Here is a 17,773-nt window from a genome sequence, read left to right on the forward strand (position 1 = left end):
GCAGTACCAAAAAAGGTGTTACAGGAAGAATTCAGCTCAGCAGCCCAGCACCTGTGCAGGGAAGAGGCTGAAAAGCACACACCTGGCACAAGAGCATCAGAACATTTCTTAGCTATTCCTGCATGAATGAAGTACTTTGATCAGGCATTTGGGGTTTATATGGGAAAATCTTCACTAGCTTTAGAATCACAGAATGGTTTGTGTTGAAAGGGACCTTAAAGATCCCCTAATTCCAACCCCCCTGTGATGGTCAAGGACACCTTCCAGGAAGAGAGGGGTGAATAAAAGAGCAAGAAAGGAGATGACACTTTACTTGCTCTGTGAAGTCAAGATATTATGTTATTATATCTTTTCCATAAAGCACTAACTGTGCAATTCCCAGTTGTATGGCAATGGTTTAAGCCTTCAAGTCCCTGACATACTTAGACCAAATAATAACCACTGTTTGTGGCCAGGCAATTCCACTCCTAATGTGGAACTCTTGATTACTTCCTGCACTGAGTCAATTTCCCATCCTCACTTTTACCTTCCTGATCCAATTTTGTCAGCAGTCCTCTATGTTGGCAGAGATCTTAATTACTTATTCTTAATGAACTGACACACTTGTTATAAGTTCAGATGTCAGAGGCAGCATGGGTCTCTAAATTGCCAAGTTTTTCCGCTTGATTTTCCAAAACCTAGGGTGGAATTATTTTACAAACTTAGAGGCAGAAACTAAAGGATTGATTTCTTAATCGTAAAGGGCTTATGTATATTTTAACATATTTTGAGATTAAACACATTAATTTCCAATGAAATCTTGGCACATCCCAGTGCTGCACTTCAGCCTTGCCCAGCTATGAGAGGAATCTTTGCAGCAAGAGGCTTTACAGGCTCTGTCAAAATCAATATCAGCAGCTAGTCCTCTGGGAAATTAGGAATGTCACAGGCAAAACGTTTGCCAAGGCTTTCAGCACATTCCAATTAATTTACTATTCCATGTTTGCTGTAGACCTGAGGTAGGAAGGAAAGTTGAATATAAGCAGTTAAACATGAGACATAGAATGCTGCTGAGACCATGATCACTGCAACAGGAGCTTTAAAGGCTGAAATGTTTATTCATGTTTTGAAATGTATTTTAGAAACAGGTGAGGAGCAATGATTTACCTACAGATGACTTAAGAGTTGGATACAGACTTCAGCCTATGGTTGGCAAATCGATATAAGTTATTTCTTGGTTGCAATGAGCTAATCTGGGTGTCCAAAGGCTTTAGCTACTGTAGGCTTGGCTCCTAAAATGTTATTTTATTTCTAACACCAAGGTAGCTTTACCTCTTGCAGTGAGGGCTGCCATGCTAACACAAATAAGGAACCTACCTGCCATGAGTTTTAATCACTGCCTTGTTGATTTGCTCTCAAAAAGGGACAGATGTAACAGCCTTAAGCTCCAAAATGTGAATGGGGACCTGTCCAACTTGAGGTGCAACTACTAGAATAAAGGTGGGTGGTAACAATATAAAAAAGAGTATTTAGTTAGATGAGTCCTTGGCTGCAATCATTTTAGGTACAGGCACAGAAAGCCAAAGGCACGTAGGATGTCTTTTCTGCAGAAAAGCTTAAAATAGAAAAGGAAATCAATACTCATTTACAGTATCTGGCAGTCACTGAACCAAAACATACATGTACACCTACAGCTGAGCAGAAATAACAACATTTATTTAAACCACAAGCTGTTATTCTGCTGCAGGAATGCTGTGTTTCATGTGGAACACTTCACCAGAGACTATACCACATATTTCTGACCATTTTTAGAAAATCTCAACAATATCCAGAGCAAATACTTTCAATACCACAGTTATTAATCCCACCAGCCAGGCCAGCTTCAACTCCTTTGATTCCTGGCAAAGGAAGAGTGAGAGCTGGGTGTGTGTGAGAAGGGTGTGGAGGAGAATGTGCCCAGCAGGAAGCAAACCTCTGATGGGCAGAACCCTTAAATAATGCTTCAAAAGAGAAATGTACACCTGTGTGTAAGAATGAGGCAATGTTTCCACTATGCAAAATTATAGGCTTCAAAGGAAGGAATAGTGTTTAACAAATCAGCATTCAAACACCGAAAGCAAAATGAAATGTAAACAGTGAATCTGCTGATTGCTTGTTTTTTTCCATTCCCCAGCTCTGAGAAATGTGACCAGTAAATAAACAGGATAAATAATAACAGCAGCTGGCTTTTCTACAACACTCCTCATACAGAAAACCCCAAATGCTTTACAAATAGTGCAAGCAGGCTGCTTGCAGAGGTCACACAAGGCAGAAATGAGTGGCACCTCAAGAGATTCTCTGATCCATTACCCCATCCCAAGCAAGGATCAACCCTTCTTCCCACTGCCACATAAACTGAAGCACAGAGGTAGAAAGCCTTTCCTGTGGCAATACAGCATGCCAGAGGCAAGGATGGACACACAGCATGAGTAAAACCTGACTCTAAAGCAGCCAGCAGGAGCTTAACAGCAGAGTTAAGATATCACCATGGGTTCCCTGTGCTACATGCATGGGGCCACAGCTAACCTGGAAAGAAAAAAGCCAATTTAAAAAAAATCTTTCAGTCCTAATGAATTTATGGGCATCTAATAATGTGGGAGAGATGCTCTGTGCATTTTCAGGACAACCTGGGCTGAGATGCTCTGTGCCCCTTGTTTGGGGAGGATCAGAGGATGACTGAATGCTGATTGCTTGAATGTCTTTTTAATAACATGAGATTATGAATGATGCTCAGAATACAGATTTTAATGCTCCAAATATTGTAGACTATCTCTCACATAAAATTGAAAAAATGAGGAAAAAGCTTAACCATTAAGTCAGCTAGATGTTATCTTTCAGAAATTTAATTACTTACTGCTTCCTTGTCACTCCTCATTCCTTTCACCCTGCAAATTAAACCATTGCAGATTTCTGGAATTGACAGTTGAATTTGAAAGCCCACTGAGATAGTTTTGAAAATAAAAGTTAAAAGTATGTTGAAAAATTATAAAAATAAGCTCATCTTGTCTGTTGGTGAACCAACTAACCTGCTGACATCTACAGCAAATTAAACCAAATTCTGTTCTAAAGAAAGGCCAATGATTTAGGTCTTATTCCCTCACTCTGCAAGGTTCAAGCTTGAGCAAGGAAGAAAGAAAACATACAGAGCAAGCCATTTATCACAGCTCAGACAGACGTCTGAGAAAGATCAGCAATCTTTCTTGCATACCAAATCTATAGTAGTTTGTGCATTTTCTCCTTACCTGTCTGTACACAACATTGGAGCAAACTATTATTATCCTGTTACTGCTGAATGTTTGGCTTTAGCCCAGCCATCAGTATTTTGTCCCCCTTTTTCCCCTCTTCTTTCTTTTCAACAGTTGCTGCTGAGACAATTTATTTGTAGCAGAACAGCAGAGAACAACTAATTCATCTCTTAGTAGACTTTATTTAAAATCTCTCTTGAAACATCAAGCCTTCTTCAACCACTAGCTGCTCAAGGAATAACTTACTTTCTCTGGCAACTTTCATCTAGAGACTCCAGCCCCAATTTGTATCACTTGACTGGATGACTACATGCAATTGTGGACAAGGAAACAAAAGTACAGAGAAATTGTAAGTCTGATTCTGTAAATCACTGGTTATTCTATCTAATGACTGTCTTGACCATGTTTTGCCTGTTCTCTGTTCATCACTGACTTCTTTTTTCTGTTTTCTGACACTAAACCCTCTAGGTCTAGTAAGTTGTCTTTCTCATCACTCAGTACTGGAGGATTCAGAGGCTTCCATCATCAAGTGAGTTCCTGCCAAACAGAAACAAAGATGGTTCCTGGCTGGAGTGCCAGTGTCTGACACAGAAGGGGAGACTCTTTCATGCCAGTGGAAGTACTCATGAAGTTTGGTGTTACTGAAGGTCCTGGGACATTGAAAACTGCTACAGAAAGAGTGAATCCCTTCAGATACAAACATACTGCATCTGCCTAAGAGGAACAAACACATTCCCAAGCAGAGAAAGACCAAGAGCAAGACCTGTTCCCTCTCCTGCTAATGGGGATATCCCATAGGAGCATCCTTGGAGGTGGGTAAATCTGACTGCAGTTCTGTGGCCACCAGAACAGCTTCCACCAGCTCTTCCCTTGCTGGCTCCAAGGCCACACCTTGGTACCGCTGTCTGGGCAGTCTGGGCAGCTTGGGGATGCCCTTCTGCCATCACCACTCAGTCTGCCCCCAAGTCTGGTTGTTTTAGAAGATGTTTATGGTTGGGATTAGCCCAGGGTTGGTATTTGGGATTGCTGTACCAGTATTTTTCTTTCAGTTAACATAAGTGAAATGGTACAGGTCTGCAAGAGGAAACCCTAGAGGAGATACAATTTTAATGATGTCTAAAAACTTTACTTACCCTGATGTTTGCTAATTTCCTTCCTTCCTGTTATGGATAATAAGTCATACTGACACAGCGTCAGAATGTCTGCTCTAGAGTTCAGGACAGGGATGGCTGGGTGCAGTTAAGGATATAACTGGGGTGGGATGAGGTAAGGGACCTGCCTAAGTGTATCTTTAGGAATCTCATGGTCAAGATGCAACACTGTCTCCTTGGATACCTGGAATAATCAGCCATTTGCTATGAGGGTTGTGTCACATCTCTTGGATAAAGGACAATAGGAGGTTTCAAACACTGATGGCTTCCATTCAAGTGGGAACACATTAGGACAATGACACGCCTGAACCTAGGGAAGGCAGCTCAGCCAAACAAGTCTGCAGGGACTGCTCTTAGAACAATGCAATTTCCCTAGAAGAACAAAGAGATCAGATGTTCACCCTGGCTCAACAAAGAACCAAGTCACAGCAGTCTGAAGGGAACTTGCAAGGCCAACTCCTCTGCTCCAGATATCTAGAAAAAATACCCTCTTCCAGCCAGAACAGCTGTACCAGCCACTTCTTGTAGATGTATTTTCAGTGATCTAAAAGAGCTGCTGTGTGCTCCCAAGGGATGTTCCAAGAGTGCTGAAGAACTTGAAGCAAGGAACTGTGTGCAGCTCTTTTATTATTTTCACTAAACCCACATATTCCATATAGCAGTGAAGTAAAGTGCTCTGGAACCCTGATATGATGACTGAGTTGTTGCTTCAGCTATTGTGTGTCACTACCAACAAAGAACTGGTTCAGAGCGTTCCCAGTTTGTTGAGCTGAAGAAGAGGTCACTGGAGGGTCTGCCCAGGATAAAGACATTTGGAGGGACCAGCAGATCTCTAAAAGCTGAGTGAGCAACTTGGGCATCCATTGAAGTGATGGCACAAAGCCAGTACTGATCATCACACTTGTATTCCAATTAAAAGCAAATGAACTGTTTGTTTTACAGATGCCAGGTTTGCTTCAGTCTCTGGCAGAATAATGAGCAGAAAAATGATCTTTGCAACACTATCTCTAGACCTTTTTTATTTTTTCTCCTATATCTACCTCTCCTTCTTATACTCACTGTGCTGGACAGCATTGTTTCAAATTCATCAGGTGGCACACAGAACCAACACTGATTTTGCTTTTTTTGCTGCTCTCAGGTTCAGGATGAAATATTACTACTTTGAGACTCTGTTGGGACAGACTCACAACAGGGAACTCCAGAAGTCACCTTGTTCCCAGACAAAATACATATTTGTATTTGATATCACAAAGTTGTACACCTGTGCTCAGAAGCAGATCTTAACAGGGCAATGAGCAAAAAGGACAGTTTAATTACAATTGTTATTCCATTTGCTATTCACCTTTTTCCTTGGGTTTTGTGGAATACAAGGCAGATTTGCTAGTGTTGGACATTCCTGTGGAGACTGAAAAAAAAATGGTGCTACTGAAGAAGCCTGTTGGAAGTATCTGCAGTGAGAACCAAAGCTGCTCCCCTGCCTGTCAGAGACCCTCTTACATGAAGCTGGTTTGCTAATTTGCCCATCCTCTGGAACCACATGAGGAATCATGAAAGGATGCCCCCATTGACAGTGAATAAGACAGTCACATGGAGCAAAGATAACAGAGGCATTAGAGGAACACATACACAGCTGATGAAAAGAAGGGATGCTTTAGAAACTCAGGCAATAGCAATACAGCAAGCAAAGCCTGGAATGCTGATTTGACAATGATCATTGTTATTTCCCTTTGCAGTGTGTGTGATGAGATCAGAAAAACAGAGGGAGCTGAATTCATCCTATGGCAAACTGTGCTGACATAAGTCACTTTGCATCCTACAGATTTGGCTTTAATTTCAAGCTGACCTCTTTAGTACAAACAAAGTGTTCTTCAAGAATGACACTGAATTAGAAACTGCTTTAAGTATTTCTAGAGACTAGCACAATACACTCTAATTAAAGACATTATAATCAGTGAATTGATTTCTTTTGCTTTGACTTCACTTTGGCTTATTTATTTATTTATTCATTCACTTTGGAAAGGTCTGAAAGTCAAATTCAATTTTGTCATTTGCTCATGCTGGGAGCTGCGCTGCTTCTTCTGGAAATGACATGGAAGTTCTGGTAATGGGATTCCAAAACCATCAAGCAATATTCACTATTTAAGGGCCGGTTCAAATATAAAAGCAGTTTGTATTTCTGCACCACAGGCACATCTGCAAAGTCTTTGGGGAACAGAGAAATCTGTTTTCTCCTTATTGGCTTGGCCTTTCATTACTGACAAGTCAGAAGGAATGGCAGGCATTCTTCAAAGAATAAAAGAAAGGTTAAAAGTAAATAGAGAAGTGTGTGCTTTTTATTTGTTTAATTTTGTATTTTTAAACACATCTCAGTGTGTAGAACTGAAAGAACTCTTACAAAGGCATTGTTTACTCAGACAATGTCTAAAGTTGAGCCAACCTATGGCAGTGTGCATTAACAATGGCCAGGAACACCTCTGTGACCCACAGGCAGAGAACCACAGTGGATACTGGCAACTCTAAGTCCACCTACACACCACCCTGTGAGAGACAATCAAGCACCGTGCTAACTAGCCAGGTAAGTTTCTCTTTGGTGACTGAGGAAGCTCAGGTCCATAGATGTCTGGAAATCACATTTTCAAGTGCATCCTCTAGCTTCAGGTGTCTCAAGTGCCCAGCTTAAAGTGACTGATCTACCAGGAGAGGCTCAGACACAGGCTCTGTCTGAACTCAGTGGCAGCTGCATCTCTGAGCACCTTTGAAAAAATTAGTCTGAGTCAATAAATCTCACAGGCTTTACTTGGGGTCAAGAAGACGGGCTAAAAATGCCCCAGAAAAAAAACTACTTGTGCTTATCTAGGCAGTGACAAGAATGGAGGAAGCATCCAGAAAAGTCCACGGCAATACAGACCACAGAGGAAGAAGGTCACCTCTGAAGTTCCCCAGGCCCTTCAGGGGCCTCAAAGGAAATGTTTTGACTTCTCCTCCTAACTTTCCTTCCCTTTCCTCATCAGCCTCTATTCTTAGCAGCTTTGTCTGAGATCTGGGAACAGAACATGGTTTCTTAATTCCTCACCTCCTGTTACCTCATATTTTGTCTCAGAGTGCTCAGGGTGGAGGCAGAGGTTTATGCCTTGCATGGAGCTGTTTATGTTTACACAATGACTGTTTTCCCATTAAGTAGGGTTTCTTTGGCTGCTGGGACATGCTATAGGCATGAGATCAGTCCTGTTTGGTTCAAAATGATTTAATTCCTCCAAACAACATTACACAGTGCTGAACATGCCATGCCTTGCATAGCTCTTAAGCGTTGCATTCAGCAGTGAGCACTTGAGCCAAAGAGTTACCCATTTCCATGGTCCACAAACCCTACTGTTGGCACAAAACATGAAAACGACACCAGAACATACTGCTTTTTCTTCCCTGCTGCATTCAGCAAGACCACTTAATTACACTTTAAGATGGAACTGGCTCAACAAGTTGGGCAGCTTGCAGGGCTGCTGGCCAGGGAAGCTGCACCTGCACTGCTGCCAGCAGGCAGCAAGAGAAGATGACACCCAGGCCCCAGCCCTGCTGTTGGGTGACTTCCCACGCAAAAAAAAACAAGTGGAAAACATTGTCTTTCTTCTTCCTTAGTCCCATTACTCCTTACTCCATCTACCCCATCTAATCATTATGACATTTGAGTGCCTTTGTGTGTCAGCTTCCTTCGAAGTAATCACCTAAATCCCCCTCTGAAACAAAGCAGACCCTGCTGAGGAACTCACAATAGGTGCCTTTCACTGGCAGGACAACCTTGGCCTCAGTGGCACTTACAACAAAGCTTCCATATGTGCACCAGTATGGGCTGATCAGTCAGATCAACACCACACAGGATCAGAGCCTGGGTATTTGTGAGCATGAAGCAATAAAGCCTGACAAAATTTCTCCATCTTCCTGAAAAAATAGTTTTTGGTGTTTTTGGGTTTTATTTTTTTTATTAAGCTACAGCACATTAATCTGCAACAGACTTTTATCCACATTTATGCCCCTGTTTAAGGAGATAAAAAAGAAGCACCAGCTCCAAAGGGTGATGTCTGTCAGTCATCCCCACTTTCAGAGACTCCCTGGCCATTGTCTGCTCTTCAAGCCCAGGCTAAAGCTACTTTTTAATATTTCCTTTGGCAGACATCCTGGGTTTTCCCCCTCCCTGGGGGAGGGATCAAGGGCTATAAGTTCTATTCTAATGGAAGACAAGTCACTGATAGTCTTTGGGCATCTGCAGTGAAGAGGTATTTCTACAGCTCTAGCTGGGATTAGGCACATAATGGATCAATGAAAGATCCCACCGTTTGACGATTATAGCATCATTCATTAGTGTTAAGATTTGAACCTGAATCAACAATCGAGTTAGAAGATTGAAAGAACTGCTTTCAGTATTTGAAATAAATTGTAACAGGCCTGTAAAAGTCCCCTGAGGTGTCTCTCTTTCTCTCCCTACACATATATACAGAGAGATCAGTTTTGCTGAACATTTAAAATTAGATAAAAGTTCCTGAGCTTCTACATAGGAAGAAGAAAAGCAGAGCTTATGTAAAGTGAAAGGGGGCAAAATAATGTATTTTTGGTTTGCCTATAAAAGCACTTCAAGAGCATTCTTGATTGCAGGATCCAGGCACTGACTTGTTATTCAGTCACTTACCATCTCTCTCATATAACAATTCACGAGGAGCTAATAATAAACAATACGCCCCCTCCTTACACACAAACATGCAAACACACACTCAGGAGCTCCTTGTAAATGAGCAACACTGATCCATCCACTTTTCTTGTCACAAAACTAGGACAAGTTCACTCTTAATTAACTGCTTGGTGCACAGACCACTAAAAAAATATTAACTACCCAGAGGACTTAGACACCAAGTTTTCACTCTCAGCTCCTTATTGTTTCTGGAACAAAGACACATCCACCCACTACTAATTTGATAAGAAATGAAATGTGATAAAAAAGCAGTTCCACAACTGGGTGATGAATGTTATGGGTAGTTAATAATTCATTACCACTATAATACAACTCAGCCTGGTTTCACTGTAGAACCTTAATTTTATAGCATTATTTTTCCGTAAAGGCAATCTTCAGGTTGGTGCAAAGTCTATGTAATGCATCAGTGCCAAAAACTTTCCTCCTTTCTGAAAGGCAGCAAGTAGAAGCAACTATAAAATGCTCTGTAGACCAGGAGACCTTGAACCAGACCTCTGTCCTACAGCCCAGCCTGTGCAATGGAGCTATGGTGGGGTGGCTGCACTGTCCTCTCCTCTGGGGACAGTATATTTTGGTGCTTGCCCACCCTCTGTATTACCTGTGTGCTAACCCAGCCCTGTGTTATTCCCATTGTCCCTTAGTTTTGAAGGCATAAACCCCAAAGCCAGCTAGCTTGGACCCATATCCCTCCTTCAGAGCAGTTGCAGGCTGGTTTGGGCAAAGAATGGTGTCTAACCTGTTGGGTCGTCAGGATAAAGTTTAGCTCCCTACAACAGACTGAACAACTTTTTCCTGTGACTGTTTTCTAGCTGTATAAAATCAACACAGCTCTTCCTTTTGGCTTGCAGAGAAAGAAAACAATTAAACAATACCCAGATTTTTATGAAGTAGATACCTATATAACTAGTGGCAGCACAAATACATGCCAAGCCAGCGGATACTGAAAGAAGAAAGATCATAACTATGGGAGCCACAGCATAATAATTAGCACAGAAAACTATTAAAGATATTATTTAAATGATGACAAAAATATTAGAAAAAAATCTCTATCTGATTCTTTGTCTGTGTTTATTACACAGGTCAGTTTTGAAATTGCAATTGCCAGTGAGAGAGCTCCCTGAATCATTTACCAAGTATAAATAATTTAAAACCGGTCAAAAAGCAATGCAGTCAAACATTCTGCCTGTTGCCCTGCTATTACTACTGAACCTGAACTCAGATGCTGATGTTAAGTTTGTTGACACAGAGAAAATCAGAAAGAGTGAACATCCCAGAGCCTGTATCCCTGTCCTGCCTGACTGCCTGTGCTGTGAGTTTGGGGATAGTTGTTTCCTGCTGGTCGGCAGCAGCCACCTGCCAGAGCCACTTGGTAGAATGTTGAATATTGAACTGCCAGCCAAGGCAGCTGTGCATGGAACGACAGTAACTCCATGTTTTGTATCAGCAAGGCTGCCTCAAGCAAGTAAAGGTTTGGAGAATTCAATCTTTACAGTAGGGACTTTCTCAGTTGAGAGAAAGCTCTCTTAGGGGCTCTATAAAGGTCCATGTACATGGCCCTGTAATGCCAGTCAAGCTACAAATAATAATAATAATAATTGCATTTACAGAGTCATACGTAGTGATGGTAGAAAGGACATGTTGAAAGTGCTCACCTGGGAGATGCTGCTGGCTTCCAATACCTGCAGAAGAGATACTGCCCATCAGCATTGATGATATGGGGCAGATCCTTGTATGGGATGTTTTGAGGACTCCGCTTTGGCGAACTTTCCTCTGGCATTCTGGAAGAATGACCTGCAAAGTGTTAGAAGAAACAAGACATACTTTAAAAACAGGCAAAGATAAGAAAAAAGCTGATGGGCTTGGCAGCCACAGACACTCAAGGAAGTCAATCAGTAGGGCAAGCACCACTGATGGGAGGGTGCTCCCAAAACTCCAGCCAAAGAGCCCCCAAAATCACTGCTTCAAAACAGAAATACAGCACACTTTTTTGTCCAGAAAAGGCTTACATTTAGAGGTAGAGCATTGGATGGGGGGGGGGGGGGGGGGGGCGGGGGGTGGATAAAGAAGAAGGGAAAATCAATCCACCATCAGTACTTCATTTCCAGCCTTCTATTCCACACTTCTCCCATCTGAGTTTTTTTGCATCGTTTTGTGAAACGGATCCTAAAGAGAATATTTTAACTGCAATCAAGAGCAAATTATGCAGCGATCGCTACAGATATGAAAGGACAGCTGCATAAAAGATTTATCTGGCGGAACATCTCCAAAGAACACTGGAGGGTACACAGCAGAGGTATCTGCCACCGTGTCATCGTAAAGATCTTCTCTGACATCTCAGACAGGAAGGTGGCGACGGCGGGGAGCGAAACATTTCCAGGAGAATTTGCCACAAACCTGTTTTCATCCTGTGCAAGGGTTTGCATTCTAGTGAGGAGCCGGCATCGCAAATCAAACGCAAGCAGCTGAGGCTTTTTGCATCTCTCTGCGGAGCCGCCTTCACAGCCCGGCAGCCCCGCGGCTCCCGGCGGGTCCCTCCCGGCGCTGCGCGGGGCTCGCCCGGCTCCTCTGCCCGCCTCGCTCGCTCTCTCAGGAAAGTCGCTCGGGGAATTCACCACTTCTCGTTCATCACTTTTTTTTTTTTTTTTCCTTCTCAAACAAATTGCGTGTGTGCGGGCTGAAGTGGCGGTGGTGGGAGGGGAGGCTGGGAAGGGATGGGGAGAGGGAGGGCTGGCGGGTGGGAAAGCTGCAGTCCACTTTCCAGAAGCTGCTGCACGTACATCAAAGGCACCTTGAACACATGCAGCTGGAGCAGCTCACAAAGTTCCTGCCGCGGCAGGTTGTTTGCAACTTTACTTCCTTCCTGCCACTTACAGTTCGGAGGCCGCGGCGACGGGGGGAGGCGAGGGAGGGGGAGACCTTTTCTCAAAGCGATCCCCGCTGCGAAGCCATCTCTCGTGTAAGCGCAACTTCCCCAGCCCCGCGCTGCCAGGCGGGGAGCGGCAGGGAGGGGAGGAGGAGGAGGAGGAGAAGGAGGAGGAGGGAGGATCCAAGCACCGACGCGATGCCAGGTCGCCAGCCCTGCACACGCATCCTCCGGCCGCGGCTGCCCCGAGCCGCCCGCGGAGCCGAGCGCGGTGGCTCCACCGCACGGTGCGCACGGGCTGCTCCCGGAGAGCAGGGACACGGCGGCGGAAGGGCGGTGGGAGGGCGGCTGGATGGATGGATGGATGGAGGATGCATGCACGCACGGATGGATGGATGAAAGGATGGATGGAGGGGCGGGCTGGGCTGGGCTGGGCTGGGCTGGGCTGGGCTGGGCTGGGCTGGGCGGCAGCGGGGGAGCCCCGCGGTGCCCCCTGGCCCCGGGGAGGGGGAGGCACGGTGCCCCCAGCCCCGGTGCCCGCCCGAGGGGGACCCGCCGCCCTGCCGAGCTCAGGGCGAGCTCCAGCATCCCCGCACCGGGAGCCGGCCACAGGGCCGGCCGCTGAGCTAATGCGGGCTGGGGGACAGCCGAGACACCCCGGGGGCGGCTGCTCCAGCAGGATTTCAGACAGAGGACATCGTGGAGCCGTGCCGCCTCCTGGGCATCCCGGTCCGGACCGCTCCTTGGGATCCCAGCACCAAACTTCGCTTTTGCGTTTAACGTGCATCTCTTCAGGCTTTGAAGCCATGCCGGGGAGATCTCGCAGACACTGGTTCAGAGAAGCACCCAAGCTTTGCACCTTCATTCAGGGTAAAGGCCATTTATAAGCACAGAATATGATTTATACTCACATAAATCATAATATCACTATCGATAATATGCCATACACATGCAGCTACTCTGTAATGTGAGATCTATTTGGTGGTATATGATACTTGCTTATAAAAATTGTCACAGCAAGGTTCCTTGAAACCAAAATAGCTCCCCAGCTTAAAGGCATCCCAACACAGAATTTTGTCATTTAATACTGCTAAGTGCTTAGCATTTATTGAGCACAGATTCATACCGTTTACATTTCACCAGCTCCTTTCAGTTTTACATGCCTACATATGCTTAGAGGCCTCAAGCCTTTCTAAGAAGAGGCAGCTATTAACCTTATTTCTAAAGTAAGGCAACATTCTTATCAAGTGCAAATCTGTGAACAAAGGCTGAGGAAAGGAAAGAAATACATGCTAACACTAATAACAATAAATGCAAAACCTCAGAGATGAGCCATATAAAAATAAAAAGGAAATCAAAGCCAGATTTTATTTTATTCATCTTTCAGTCTCATTTATATTAAATGCCTAGGGGGGGTGTTAGTTATAAATGGCAAAAGCGAAATTACATGTTCCTGTAACTGCTGTTGTTTGGAAAAGAATAAACAAAACCAACATTTATGGTTGTTTACAGTGAGTGAGATTTAGGTCAGATGGCTCTTAAGCAGAGCCCTGGGAGCTGTACCTGGAGCTGTACCGTTTGCTAGGCCAGTTATGATCTAAGCATGAATGGATGGAATTAAAGTGCTATCACCAGCCAGCTCCAGAGTTAGTAGAAACAAGGACATATATAATTATTTAAATGATACAGATCCCATAATAACTGGATTAAGAAGAGAAGAAAGAAGGAAAGAAGCATCTTGCCCTGCTCAGGATTTATCTGCCAGGAACACTTTGCTGGTTCCATACAGCCATCCATGAAATCTGATGCCAGGAACAGGCTCCTCTCCTGTTGTGGTTCCGGGAATATCAGAGTTCCCAGGGCCACAGAGGGGTGGAGGGAGTTGAGGAAAAAATCTCTTTTTAAACTTCTGGATAAAAATAGCATCTCAAGGAAAATGACCTTTGTTGGGACACAAGGGCGAGATCCTGGCTTTGAGAGCCTGCCCTGGTCAGTCCAGATATATGATTCCCTTGATACCCTGTTAACCTCAGTGTAGCTAAAATTGGAGGCAGCATAACTGCGGTGGAGCCTGCCTGCTCTGCAGGCCAGATCCTCACCACAGCACTGGAGTGAAGAATCAACCTTCTCCTTCCCTTCTCGCTAACTTCCCTAAGAGCCCAGGAATCTGAGGACATTTCTTTCCATGGGTAACACACACTTCCCCACCTCAATGTTAACCACACAAAAATGAATGTGGAGCAACTGCTGACTTGTTGCTTTATTATTCTGCAGAGTTTAAGCTGTGCATGAAACGTCACCAGAGAAAACTGGATTGGGGCTGGGGAATTTGTGTACCTAATACCCAGACTACACAGCGGGCTTCAGCTAGCAATTACTGCATACTGGCTCCCTGTGAGAAATCAAAGGGATGCCTGAGCATGCAGTATTTATGAGACTGTAACATCTTCTCTTGTATTGGTAGAGTGAAATACGTTTCAGAAATGGAGTTTAAGCTAAATCAACTTGTAATAAAAGAATAGATTCACACTTGAAGAATCTTTACACTAACTCAGCAATTACTCAATCCTTGCAGGAAAGGATGTTTTGTTTATTAAAGGTTGGGCTCTGCTTAATTTAAGTGTCTCCATTGACCCCCAAGGTATGCACAGGAGTACAGAGAAAAGGGGTGCACTTCCAGACAAGGAATATTTTAGGAAATGGATCAATTGCTGGAAGGACAGAGTAAATACATGTAATGAAACTTGATATCACAGCAAGTGGAGAGAAAGAAGAGATGAGATGAGATGAGATGAGATGAGATGAGATGAGATGAGAAGAGAAGAGAAGAGAAGAGAAGAGAAGAGAAGAGAAGAGAAGAGAAGAGAAGAGAAGAGAAGAGAAGAGAAGAGAAGAGAAGAGAAGAGAAGAGAAGAGAAGAGAAGAGAAGAGAAGAGAAGAGAAGAGAAGAGAAGAGAAGAGAAGAGAAGAGAAGAGAAGAGAAGAGAAGAGAAGAGAAGAGAAGAGAAGAGAAGAGAAGAGAAGAGAAGAGAAGAGAAGAGGAGGAGTAGGATGATGGGAGAGAGCACAGCAGGCTGATGTGTAGCTCTGACAGTAGGGTAAGGGAACAAGGAACAAGGGCTTTCTTTGCAGTTAGGCTTTTGTTCCCAAAATGAATTTTTAATGGATCCCATCCTGTTGGCATGCAAAGGTAAATAGACTGTATGAGATCTTCCTGCTCTTGTTGACAACACCATGTTCCTAAACTGTAAAGTAGTGGTTTTGTTAGAGAAGTAGATTTGATAGGCTGTGTGTGCTAAACCATTTGGGATTCTGCTCACCAGGACCACAAAGTGAACTTTTGCTGACAAGAAAGAGAAAAAATATTTCAGAGGAGGAGGACAGAATAACAAAATATATTAGGAGTATGTGGTTATGGAAGAATTTGCTGCAAAACTAGAAAAATGCTGGAAGTTATAGTAGTCAGGGAGCAGCTGGAGAGAGCAACAGACAGCACAAGCAAGTGAACATGTGGGAAATGATGGGAAATGAAGCATGAAGAGGAAGAATTGGAATCAAGTGAAAAGCAAAGAAGCCAATGCCACTAAAGCTGTCAGTTTAGAGTAATTAATTTGGATTTGCTCTTCTCTTTGGCTGGTTTGTTTTTTGTTCTTTTTTTAAAAAAATTCCTATTTAATTCCTAGATGGAGTCCAGTCATTCACCTTTACTTATTTCTGTAATCTGCCTTTGCCTTCCTGTTTCTATTCCTGAATAAGACATGTATGGGGGCAGGAGTGGGGGCTGAGATGAATTGTTCCCATTTTCCTGTAAAATATCTATTTTAATGTCTTGCAGCCAGAAAAGAAGCTTGGTATCATGCAAACCAGGCTGAGGAAGGAAATACTACAGGAAAATATTGTATTGATCAGGTTGATCTTAACAATGACAAGAGGAATTATAAGTGGCTCAAGATTGTTCTGCAAAATTCTACAGCCTCATGGACCTTCTCACAAATTAGTATGAAATGGAGAAAGGTTGAAGGGTAAGCACAGGGAATACATGAGTATCACAGAAATTGTTTGCAATTTCCACTGATTTACTTCCACTAATTTGTTGCCCCTCAGTAATCTTACCTTCCCCAGTCAGTCGGAACAAAATTGTTGGATTAAGCTACAAGTGGTTTAATACCCTTAGATGTAAACTATAGACAAATAATTAAGTAATTTTACCATGTAAATAAAAATAATTAGTGGTAAAAATAGTCCTAACTTTAAAAAAAAATATACATTTAAAAATGCAGTGATTGAATATCAGTTTCAGCCTTTAAAACTAATGTTTTATTAATTATTAAGGAAGATTACCTATCCTACATAGATGCTAATTTGAGAACTGGTTGTTTTTAATTACAGAAGCAATATATATTTTGTTGGTAATTCATTTGGTTTCCAGTTGTTTGGGTTTTTTTTAATTAAAACTCCACAAGATTATCAATACCAGATTCTGAGACATTCTTCATATGAAGAGGAAGGCATCTTCCAAAGGCAGGAAATTCAAAATGAGAGAGGAAATTCAAAATGAGAGAGGAAATTCTACCCTAGAGTTTTTTTTCCATAAGAGGGATGTTGATGGAGTTATTCTAGCATTTTTCTTGAGAATAGCTCTGCCTTGGGAAAGAACAGGGTTTTCCAGAGGTCTGGAAGTGCACAGGCTCAGCAGTGGTGTCTCAGCTCAGTTCTGCAGGCACTAGAGGGCACAGCCTCAGCTCTGCTGGACAAGGGCATTGCAACCCTACCAGAAAACCCTCAGCTGGCTTGGTTTGGGTTATTTTTATTCATTCTAACCTTTATTTAGAGGTTTTCTTTAGACATTTGTCTCTTTTTAGCTTTGCAATTTCTGAATAGAAGTTTCCTGTACTGGTATATAATTAGTCCAATTTTCCCTCTGGATTTATTCATATCACTAGAATGAACTTCAGTGGTTCACCTGAAGGGAAATCCTGACCTTGTCAATATGAGCACAGACAGCTTAAAGATTTTTTTTTTACAGAATGGCATTGCCTTGCATATGGCCACAGTAATGTTTATAAAATGTTGGTCACCTTGGCAGAATAAAGGTTTTGGGGGCAGAAAACATAATCAAAAGGAACCTGAAGGACAAGGTTCAAACCTTTGAATTTTAATATGCATAAAAATCAGAGTAAGATATAAATTTTCTCTAGCAGGAATTATGGTCTTAGTTTTGAGGAGTACCTGACCATTTCTTTTCTCACTTTTATTCCTAAGGCTGACTGCATAATCCACTCTACAAACCCAGCATTATTGCACCAGGGCTAAATGCTATAGCCAAAAGCTAGCACTACCCTGCCATGGTTAGAGTAGTGCTTCATTTTGGTAGCTGCACTGGAAGCATTGACTGGAGAAGGATTGTTATTGTGCTGCTTGCTTTTCTTTTTCCTTTGCAATTGACAAAGCATCATCTATCATGCTTTGCATTCCAATTTTTCTTTGCACGTTTTCTAGCTCATCATAACATAATTATGTTTCTGTTTCCTTCAGCCAGGGGCCAATACTTTCTTTTACTAAGACAACAGCTGCACTGCACAACCTTGATGAATCCCCATAAGGGTAAAATGAGTCTGTGGTGCTTGTTTCTGCCTTGGCAACCCAAATGTTCAAGCTCTTTTTTTGTGACAAATGCTGTTCTAAAATGCACCCAACCCCAATGCTTTCATAGCATTTCTCAAAATTAGGTTCTATATTGTAAATTAGACTTTAAATA

At 42.9% G+C, this 17,773-nt stretch overlaps 1 protein-coding gene and 1 long non-coding RNA gene across 6 annotated transcripts in view; one reads left to right on the forward strand and one right to left on the reverse strand.

The window, feature by feature from the left end:
* MGLL (monoglyceride lipase) overlaps positions 1-17,773 on the reverse strand; it is a 109,131-nt gene that overhangs the window by 49,959 nt on the left and 41,399 nt on the right. For 2 of the 5 annotated variants that reach the window (XM_023935339.2, XM_023935338.2), the window contains one exon: positions 10,805-10,943. In XM_023935339.2, the coding sequence (XP_023791107.1) occupies positions 10,805-10,943 (139 nt within the window). The other 3 variants (XM_086845266.1, XM_086845267.1, XM_086845268.1) reach the window with 3 other exon arrangements.
* LOC111935077 (uncharacterized) lies at positions 3,382-4,127 on the forward strand. Its single transcript, XR_015274793.1, has 3 exons — positions 3,382-3,612; positions 3,732-3,792; positions 3,911-4,127. It is a non-coding gene; the product is annotated as an uncharacterized LOC111935077 (long non-coding RNA).

The sequence above is a fragment of the Cyanistes caeruleus genome, chromosome 11 (assembly GCF_971803275.1).
Source record: "Cyanistes caeruleus chromosome 11, bCyaCae1.hap1.1, whole genome shotgun sequence".
In the NCBI taxonomy this organism is placed as follows: domain Eukaryota; kingdom Metazoa; phylum Chordata; class Aves; order Passeriformes; family Paridae; genus Cyanistes; species Cyanistes caeruleus.